We start from the raw sequence: 11,104 nt of genomic DNA, 5'->3' as shown, positions 1-11,104 counted from the left end.
CCCCTGATCACTCAGTTTGGCCAGGCGGCCAGCTCCAGGAAGAGTCCTAGTGGTTCCAAACTTCTTCCATTTACGGATGATGGAGACCACTGTGCTTATTGGGACCTTCAATGCTACAGAACTTTTTCTGTACCCTTCCCCAGATCTGTGCCTCAATACAATCCTGTCTCGGAGGTCAACAGACAATTCCTTGGACTTCATGGCTTGGTTTGTGCTCTGACTTGCACTGTTAACTGTGGGACCTTATATAGACAGGTGTGTGCCTTTCCAAATCATGTCCAATCAACTGAATTTACCACAGGTGGACTCCAGTCAAGCTGTAGAAACATCTCAAGGATGATCAGTGGAAACAGGATGCACCTGAGCTCAATCTTGAATGTCATGGCAAAGGCTGTGAATACTTATGTACGTGTGATTTTTTTCATTTTTTATTTTTAATAAATTTGCAAAGATTTCAAACAAACTTCTTTCACATTGTCATTATGGGGTATTGTTTGTAGAATTTTGAGGAAAATAATGAATTTAATCCATTTTGGAATAAGGCTGTAACATAACAAAATGTGGAAAAAGTGAAGCGCTGTGAATACTTTCCGGATGCACTGTATATATATATATATATATATATGTATATGTATATGTATATGTATATATATATATATATATATATATATATATATATATATATATATATATATATATATATATATATATATATTACATCATTATTAACACCTGTAACCTTTTTTTATATATTAATGTGCCACGTTTCTACTGTATGTTGCTTGGCGGCCATAAACAGCTCATAGTTAAGCTAATGAACTATATTACTTGGCTGAACTGTTACTTGTTGTGATGATTATTATTAATATGAAAAGTATTCATTAAACCGTGATGTCTTATCATATTGCTGTTGCCACCGATTTATAAAAGCAGTGAGCCACTCGAGGCTTTGCCTTACAGTATTTTTTTCCATGGTTAAAGGGGTTTCTAGTATACACAGCACTACACTTATCACTTAAGAGGCTGACAATACTCATAACAGATGGTCCAATCATTGGATTGCTCATGCATCAAAATTAGGCTAATAATGGCATACTGGAGTTTTTTTGAAATTGTGAAACAGTAGATGTAGATTAGTGTCAAGGTTTTTCCTCCAATTCCTTTAGCCCCCTTTTGATGGTGGGGATGAAGATGAGCTTTTCCAGTCCATCATGGAGCATCACGTGTTTTACCCCAGATCCATGTCCAAAGAAGGAGTGGCCATATGCAAGGGGGTAAGCAACCCACAAATACACACAGTGTTCACCAGTGTTGGGGAGTAACTAACCAACCCGGTCTCATGACAAGTTGGAATAATTAGTACGAGATGTCGAAATCGTTCAAGTTGGTTCTCACAAAAACGTACAGCTTTTATACCCATAGAGAAGAATAAATGAACCAACAAACAAAGTTATTATGATTTGTCCAAAGTTTAACCTCTAACCCAATCCTAAACCTGACCATAGAGTCTAACCCCTACTTAAACCCTAAACATAAACCATGATTTTAATTGGAAAATAACTTTTGTTTACCATGGAAGAAAGAAAACATCTGGGTTTGGAACAAGATAAGGGAAGCAAATTACATGTTATTGACATCTGTCATTTGCATTGCAGAAATAAATTTGGAATGAGTCACGCAATTAGTTCACAGACGTTTTCTTTTTCATAACTGGAATTGTAAATGCTGCTGTTCATTACAATGTTTTTGTTTTCAAGTTATATAAATTAGCGTGTAGGCTATTCTGTTTTTTTAGATGTATTAAGTGTATATTTATAGGTTTGATGCTGTCACCAGAATTGAGGTAAAAATAATTTTAAACCCTAGTTTCTGTGGCAGAAAAAATATGGCTCTGATTAAATTATAAATTCATCAGGTAATTTTATATTTAAAAACATATTTCCTGGGGCCTGGGTAGCTCAGCGAGTATTGACGTTGACTACCACCCCTTGAGTCGCGAGTTCGAATCCAGGGTGTGCTGAGTGACTCCAGCCAGGTCTCCTAAGCAACCAAATTGGCCCGGTTGCTAGGGAGGGTAGTGTCACATGGGGTAACCTCCTCGTGGTCACGATTAGTGGTTCTCACTCTCAATGGGGCACATGGTAAGTTGTGTGTGGATCGCGGAGAGTAGAATGAGCCTCCACATGCGGAGTCTCCACTGTGTCATGCACAACGAGCCACGTGATAAGATGCGCGGATTGACGTCTCAGAAGCAGAGGCAACTGAGACTTGTCCTCCACCACCCGGACTAAGGTGAGTAACCGTGCCACCACGAGGACCTACTAAGTAGTGGGAATTGGGCATTCCAAATTGGGAGAAATGGGGATAAAAATAAATATTTATATATATATAGTCCCTTGGATTGCAGCCAACTACTTTTTCAAAAGTAGCTTGACTGCGGTCTTCATGAGTAGCTGGGTGACACTGTTTCTCACCCATTCTCACGTACACTCTTGTGTGTTTGTAGCTGATGACCAAGCACCCAGGCAAGCGTCTGGGCTGTGGACCAGAGGGAGTGAGAGACATAAAGGAACACGCTTTCTTCCGCTACATGGACTGGGACAAACTGCTGAAGAAGGAAATTCAGCCACCCTTCAAACCCAAAGCAGTAAGTAAAAACCCAACTGTGGGTGTTATTTATCAGGTGGGTGCATTGCAGCACATATAGCAATGCAAGTGAACTGGCATTGTTTTACACAGTATCAAATCAAGTCCCTTTATTGTCACTCAACCATATACACAAGTGCAACAGTGGGTGAAAGTCTTGGGTGCGGTTCCAAGCAACATAGCAGTCATGACAATTACAAGTACATTGTGATTTTAATTTGTAATGCTGCAAGCTGCAGTGTTTGAGGACTAAATGAGCTGGTGTGGCAGATAGTCTAAATTTCCTTTTTGTTTTATTTATTTATTTATTTATTTATTTATTTATTAGTGAAAGTGTAGTTTTCTGAGAACCTACTTGATTTTGTGCATGTGGCCAGGATAGTCTGGTCCCAACCTGTCCAACCTAGGAAGTAAGGAATCATTGTACACTTTGTAATTGTTTAAATTGAAATGTGCTACTATGTCAGCAGCACAGGATAGCTGTAGGAAATACTAGTGCAGCATTTTAAATATTTAAATAAATATTTCACCCAAAAGTTAAATTTTGTAAGTATTTATTCACCCTCATGTCGTTCCAAACTCAATAAGATGTTATTTTTTAAGGGCACAAAAGGAGGCATTTACATACTCCTTTTTTTTTCTGTACAGTGACAATTCACAGTCACCATGGCTGCCATGCTCCTAAAAGACAAAATACACCATAAAAGCATCCTAGTCCATATGGGATTTTTTAAGTCGTTATTCACTAATAACCTTGATCTTTTTTTACTTTAACCTCCTGCGACACCACGTACACATGCGTGGATGTTGTATTTTGGCTTCGCTTTACATAACGCATAATTTAAATTCATTTAAACCAACTGATCTCAGTTCAGAAGAATCTGTGCTGTCAGTAAAGGGTTAAACTTCTGAGGATGGAGTCATGTGACAAAAAAAAAAAAACATGATGCTAAACACAGCTGAGTTTGTCTTTGGGAGAAATGCCAACAAAAGTACATCTGGTTATAAACCAGAGTTTTACACACACCTATTTTAGTCAAAAGATTAGTCTCTAGTTTCGTCCGATTTGCCAGAGTGATTTATCATGAAACGCCACGCTGCTAAACACGGTGTACATTAATGTGTACTTTGCGCACATATTTTCTCAGAAAACCTACATTTACTGTGCCTTATCACACTGAGAATCAATGGGTATATCCAAAATCGGACAAATTTTGCTTTCAGAGGCTTTATATGGAGTTAGAATGAAAATAAGGTGCATTTCAAACTGTTCTGAGACCAGTGCAGACAGACAGCACACTGGAGTTTAAGTCATTCACCAAATAGAGAGCAAGGGAGCATCCTATAGCTTTCTATGCAGCTAAGTGCATACACTCCTAACATCTGACCAAAACTTCAGTTTCAGGTTGCAGGTGATGTTTGCACCACTCAACATGTTTAGCAGACATGGGACAATGGTAATCAGTACTTAGATTCAGAAATTATAATGCATAATTTTATTTTAATATGCTTGGCAGTGATTGGATGATGCTGGCCATTTCTTTAAATCATAATTATTTATGCTAATGTCTGATGTTATGTCTGTAACTGGCTTTCTATAGCTTGATATTATTTAAAATTTCACAACTTAGCCCTGCTGTCTACATATGTATGTGGACATCAGTTTTTAGGAAAACCATTTGGTCTGTAATTATTATTATTTTATTATTATTATTTGCATGTTTATTAGGTGCTACTAGTAAAGTTAAAAAAGGCAAATGGAAAATGCACTCAGCAGTCACACTCGGGACAGAAATTGCAGCAGGTTTGCCATGCTGTTGTTTGGTGTGGTTAGACTGTGGTGTTAATGTTTGCAAAATTGCTCTCATATCTCATGTTTTTTGGGTTGCATTATTTGTGAAAAATAAACTCCAGTCAATGGTGACTGCATTATGAAGGGGACATTTTAAAGTATTTTCACAGGTGTAATTGTATTGAAAGTGTTATTTTTTCATGGGCAGGGACTGATCTTTGCAAAGTCTGACTGACAGGTTCACCATGCAGAAATATGCCACACAAACTGTTAAAATGTGGATCAGAAACCTTATAAATAAAAATAAAAAAACTTCAGCTGCTTGTTTATACCGTTCAAATCCTTTGGAGGAATATGCAGAGCAGCAGGTGTTACACAGCCAAGAATAGCACAAAGTTTGGCAGACTTTTCCACAGTTTACTCTTATCATTAGTTGTTCTGGTGTTTTCTAATGTATTTCAAATTCAGTCATCTGATTTCAGAACAAGCCGTTTTGCAGTTAAGTTTAAATAGTTAAAATTTTTTTGGACTGGTGAGGATGTTTTGAGTTCTGAAGGGTACAGTTTGTTTTTGTAGTATACATAGTAAGCTACTTTAATAAAATGCAATTTTTTATGATATGACCCCTTTAAAAAGAGATTTAACACAGTTTTGTCTGGGTTATAGGACAGGTTCATTTTGAATTCTGTGTGATGAGGCTTTTTGTATTTAGATGTCTTTAACCATAAATAGTCAATGTTAAGGTTGTGTTGTGTTTGTTCCTAGTGAAAAGTCTTAATTTATTGAATGACTGAAATTGCAGTGTACTGTATCCTGATTGGCCGGTGTAATTAAGCTCCTCCCTCCACATTATGATGCATTCTTGTACATTACTACTACAGTAATGTTAGTACAATGAATGAACATTTGAATATATTTAAATGATTATACAGTAATTTCACCCATTCACAGGTAAGTTGTTTGGAAGTGTATATATCCTGCTTTTTTTCTCATAATCCCTTTTTTCACCCTCACACTTTTTTTTTAATATGTGGAATTGTGCTATTCCATTCATCACATTTTTCTGAATTCTGCATCTGAAATGCTTCTTAAATCAACATTTGATGATTAACACTTAATGTAAACTGTAAAAATAATGTAAAAATAATTACAATTGCATCATCAGAAAAAATATGCAAAATGATGTGCATGAAATACATTGCTAAAACAAGAACAGAAAATTGGTTGCTTACATAATATATTATACATATATATTTAGTACTGCACATCTATATATTTTTGTAGTTTGTATTTTTGTGCAATGTAAATTTGTGCTCATATCATTTTCCTATTATTATGCATTCATAATGTGCAGTTACTACAGAGCCAGTACACTAAATTGAGACTGTTACTACATTTTTATTGGAATATTTCAATTTAAGTCAAAAACAATTTTTATTGTTCATAATTTAGTTATAGTGTTATTACACCAGAATCAGCCTTTTGGATACTTTTTTAAATTGTTCCCACATTTTAGGGAAAAATGTTTGTCATATATTTTTCTAATTTCTTTGCTCATTTCATACCACCATTTCCCCATCCCACATCTCTTTTCTCTCATCTTCTCCACAGTGCGGTCGAAACGCAGAGAACTTTGATCCTTTTTTCACCCGCCATCCTCCCATCATGACCCCTCCCGACCAGGAAGTGATTCAAAACCTGGACCAATATGAATTCCAGGGCTTCTCGTACATCAATCCTAAATTTGCATCTATTTCATCCAAGTAGTCAGTTTTAACCTAATATAACTAGCTCATTATAGAGACCAATCGGATAACAGACCTTAAAATGGACCTATGAGAGTGGTCAGCCAGACTGATGGAATGGAGCTAATTTCTATATACAATGTTATACAATATTCCTCCTGCATATTCTTTCAATTCATGTTGCTTAAACCCCTTATTTCGGGAAGGATCAAGGGAAATTTACTAACTTTGTAAATGAGCTTATAACAGAGTGAGTCTATGATGCTTGTATATCATGTACTGTAATATTACAGGTCTTAAAATCAAACATATCTGGGTGAATCTCACTGTACCTTTTAAGAACATGTCCATGTCAGATTTTGCCCCAAAATCAAGAGGGGAAAAAAGAAAAAGAGAGAATGTGGGGAAAAATATGCTTAATAAATATTAAATGTAAATTAATAAAATAAAATAAGTTTGTAAATTGTTAGTGAATGAATCAGTAGTATTTTTTCCCAGAACAGTAATTATAATTCAATTTTTAGCATTACGGTAATGAGTATTGGTTAGGGAAATGTGCTGAATTGTCATGAAAATAATGTCACGTTAGAAAAATTGGGTTTTGCTATATACAGGTATAGATATGATAAAGAAAAAAAATTTATCTCACCGATTTACCCATTTGCCTATGGTGGAAAATTACTTTGGAATATCAGTTATAGCTGCTTCGGTGTGGTGTTGTACGTGTTCTTGTGTGAAACTGTGCCAAGTCAGAGATTAAAGTTTAGGAACTGGTAATGCCAACTTGTAGTTTTCCAATCAGTGCACAACTTAAACAAAGATCAATCAACTGGAAATGATAGTGATGTGATATAACATCTTTGCAACTGATTTTCAGACATGATTATTTTAACTACTTGCTTACAAGAACATATCTTTTTGTTATTATTCTGCAAAATCTGTGATGTATGACTTTTTTGACTTGTTACCTGTGCCTAGCAGTGTTTAGAACAAACTACTGTAAAACTGTGGACAGACTGTTTCTATAGAGGAAAATATATGAAATATATGTATTTAGAATATATTAATGTTCTCTGTCTGTATATTTTCCTTCTCTGTGTTTATTCTTGCACACTCGAATAGTGCCAAAAAGTAGTCACTGAATACCAATGTTTTTAGAATGCTTTATATAATGAGTAGGGGCCGTACACACTGAGCATGTTTTTGCCTCCAATTGGGTTTTTATTTTTTTAATTATTTTTTTTATATTAACATATGGTATATGGATGTAATAAACCATTGCGCCATGTCACGCTGTCTGTTTTTTTTTCAGTGTCTTGCACAGATTCGTCACGTTTATTAGATGCCATGTCAAGTTAATACGTTTGCATTATATATTACAATGATTTTATAGTATTCTAATTTTAACATTTGTTGTATTACCACATTAGCTTCATATATACAGGTGAATTTGTGGCAGATATATTTCTATGCATAAGTGTTGTTAGGTACCTTAAAAATTTAATTCAAGAGGCAACATCTAAATTAACTCTTTTATTTATGTCAAACTACTTGATATGACTGAATCAACCTGACTAAATTAGGCTACACCAATAAAAGTAAAGTAAGAGTCAGGTAGAAAAATGTAATCAAGGTGCACATTTGTACTTTTACAGTGCATATAATGCATTCAGTTGCTATTATAAATTAGCTTTTGTTTAGAATATTATCCATTTTAATAATATTCACATGTAAATAAAATGCATTCCATTCCAAACATGCAAATTGAAAAGAAACACACTGTGGCAATGATGGTTATAGTTCTAGAAACACTGCAATTCTAAGAGCTAATTTTGAAAGTGTTAATCATGTGAATATATCACATAAAAACTGCAAATACTTTCTAATGTACTAGTTTTAACAATCAATGAACTCCGAACACAAACACATGCTAAATTAGCATTGCAAAACTGGCATATATCATCTTTAAATGGCAGACCCATTTTGTGTATATATATATATAAAATTGTGTATTTGGACTTCTGGGTCAAGAGATGACATGGTTAGACAGTTGTAAAGTAGGTACAGGGACCAGACACTCAAGAGGTACTGCTCTCCAAGGGCCCTTATTCTTGAGCTGGGTTGGGCCTCTAGCAGAAGGTAGGAATTTTTCTTGATTGCCCTCTGTTGTGAATGAAAGGGCATCTGGTAGCCATTTGTGTCTCTCTGTTCCTGGTTTTTGTTTATCAGAACTTTCCTGAGCTGTTTGTCTCTGTAATTGGAAGCTGGACGTTCATTTAATTCCCATGGGTGTTTTCCAGATAAGTTTATATGATCCAATCTGCCCTTCTCTGTACTGTTACTCCATGTCATTTGTGGTTCACTTCTGCCGATTATAGAATGACTCTCTTTACTTCAAAAGCTGTAGCTGTGTTAGTCTCCTATGTCTTGAGTTTTTGATTCTGGTGTAACTGGGTCTTCTTTTCGTCTGTTTCCTCTTGGTTGTCTTTGCTCTGTTTCTGACTTCTAGTATCCGTATTTGTTTGGAAACTCTAATTTTCCTCTGTGATGTACTTTTGTGTTGTCTCACAGTTGATATGCACTAATATTAGGTTTAAAATCAACATGAGATCAAAATGGGCCCTATTTACTTTTAAATACATGTTCCTGGTCTTGATGTTGGTCCTGGTAATGATTCATAAATGTTTGTCTTCGTAATATTTAAACGAATTGTAATAACGCTGAAATCACCTAGGCTATTTGATCATTTTTTCATAGCTATTTAATCATAGTTTTTGCAAACTCACATTCAGGTCTGGCTTAACATAGTTTCATGATGACTTATCATAATTTGTACCTGATGGTAAAATCATAAGATATGGTATCGCACGAAAAGGTATGACTTTTATTCCCATAGAGCCCAACCAATCAACAAACAGGATTTAAAACAGGCATTTTAACAGGCCTCCTATGCAACAGTTTATTTTAAGAAAGGAAACATCTGTAAATAAATTGGGTTACTCATTCCAAAATTATTTATGCAATACAAATGACTAATGTATGTCAGTAACCTGTAATACACTTCCCTTGTCTCGTTCCAAACCCCAATCTTTCTTCCATGGTACTCAAAAGTTATTTTCCTACTAAAATCATCATTAGGTTGAGGTTTGGGGATTAAACTTTGGAAGAATTAGAGTAACATTGTTCGTTGATCGTTTATTTTCTCTTACGACGCATAAAGGTCATCAGCTAACTCGTACTATTTCTTACGATTTTGCCATCTTGTACTTTTATTATGACTTGTCATGAGACCAGATTTTCTGGCTCCATTCTGGTATGGAACGTCACTTTTCACCATCCAATCAGTTCTCAATGGATAAAATCAAGTCCCACCCAACTTTTGGGTTTTTCTCAACTTTTTTTTCCTGGTTGAGTATCCTGTTTCAATCACATTTTGGAAGTAAAATGGGTTGCGAATGCCATTTCATGTTGGCTTCAATTAAACCAAACTTGAATTGCATTTCTGCTTGAATAACTTAATTATGGTTAATAAATTAATAAATGTATAATAAAACATGCCAACAACCCACTGCCTTAGATTTGCAAAAGTTGTGAGATGTTTTTTTTCTTCCCAAACTCTTATTTTTCCATTTCACAAAATCGATGGAACTGAAAAATCAGACAGTAGAAACCGTAAACCGCAATATGAAGTAAACTGTAAATACATACAATTTATATTCTTGATAATGTACCCAATATATTGGTAATATATAATGTAATGAGGGTGCTGATCTTCATCGAACAGTAGAATAAATGGGTTCCATGTTTCCAGTTACAACCTAAACAACATTAAGTATGTTAAAGCTTATGCCCATGGTATTTTCTATGGCCATAACTCTATTCTCTCTTTCTTTTTAGAAAAATCGGCATGACACAGGGAATTTCGACAAGGAGTTTACCAAGATGGCAGTTGAACTGACTCCGACGGATAAACTCTTCATTATGAATTTGGACCAAAATGAATTCCAAGGCTTCTCCTACACCAATCCTGAGTTCGTCATTCAGGTTTAACCCCAAACTATGATTGATTGCTCCTTTATTTCAAGAGGAGAAGACTATTAAGTCTTATTCCCTAGAGCGCATAATTTTTTCCTTGTGCAGCTTGATTGTCCTCTCTCTTTACCTCAAAAAGCACAAACCCAGCAGACTCATACAGAACTAAACCAGGACAACTTTACAGTCTCAACCAAGGTCTTAGAAACCCTGAACTGAGGAGAGAGAACAGTTATAAAAGAGTGTATTCATAATCTCCATGAGAATGTCGTCTTCATCTCCATGAGAATTATCCTACCTCTTTTTTTATATACATTTTCTCTGTTATATACGTTAAGCCCCACACAATATGCAACCTTTTAAAGGAATATTACAGGTTCAATACTTAATCGACAGCATTTGTTGCATTCGACTCGTCCCTCCTTTTCTTTAAAAAAGTATAAAATGGAGGTTACAGTGAGGCACTTACAATGGAAGTGAATGGGGCCAATTTTTGGAGGGTTTAAAGGAAGAAATCCTTTAATCTTACTATTTTATAAAAGCAATTACATTCATTGTTCTGTTAAATTTTAGGGTTTACTGCATTACATCATAGCAACAAAGTAGTAAAATTGGCTATAACAAAGTAGTAAAATTGGCTATAACTTTACATAGAGAAGGTTAGCAAGTGATTTTATCACACTAAAATCATGTTAACATGCATATTGTCAACATCTTGTGTCTATATTTTTGAAACTGTAAGTAATTGAATGTTTATGGATTGGCCCCATTTACTTCACTGTAGCCCAGATGTTTTGCTGCTTTATATATATATTTTATTATATATATATATATATAAAAGAAAAGGAGGGGCGAGTCAAAATTATTTTTTATGATAATCAACATTATG

The 11,104-nt window shown here is 35.0% G+C and overlaps 1 protein-coding gene across 2 annotated transcripts in view; it reads left to right on the top strand.

The window, feature by feature from the left end:
• Nucleotides 1-10,821, top strand: part of LOC127445425 (protein kinase C beta type-like) — a 77,809-nt gene extending 66,988 nt beyond the window's left edge. The window contains exons 15-17 of one of the 2 annotated variants that reach the window (XM_051705493.1): nt 1,167-1,274; nt 2,507-2,647; nt 10,081-10,821. In XM_051705493.1, coding sequence (XP_051561453.1) covers nt 1,167-1,274; nt 2,507-2,647; nt 10,081-10,233 — 402 coding nt within the window. In that variant the 3' untranslated portion in view covers nt 10,234-10,821. Of the gene's footprint in view, nt 1-1,166; nt 1,275-2,506; nt 2,648-6,049; nt 7,475-10,080 lie in introns of those variants that run through there. The other variant, XM_051705492.1, reaches the window with a different exon arrangement.
• The last annotated feature ends 283 nt before the right edge of the window (nt 10,822-11,104 follow it).

The sequence above is a fragment of the Myxocyprinus asiaticus genome, chromosome 8 (genome assembly GCF_019703515.2).
Source record: "Myxocyprinus asiaticus isolate MX2 ecotype Aquarium Trade chromosome 8, UBuf_Myxa_2, whole genome shotgun sequence".
Taxonomy (NCBI): Eukaryota; Metazoa; Chordata; class Actinopteri; order Cypriniformes; family Catostomidae; genus Myxocyprinus; species Myxocyprinus asiaticus.
This window is presented reverse-complemented; position numbering and strand designations above follow the sequence as displayed.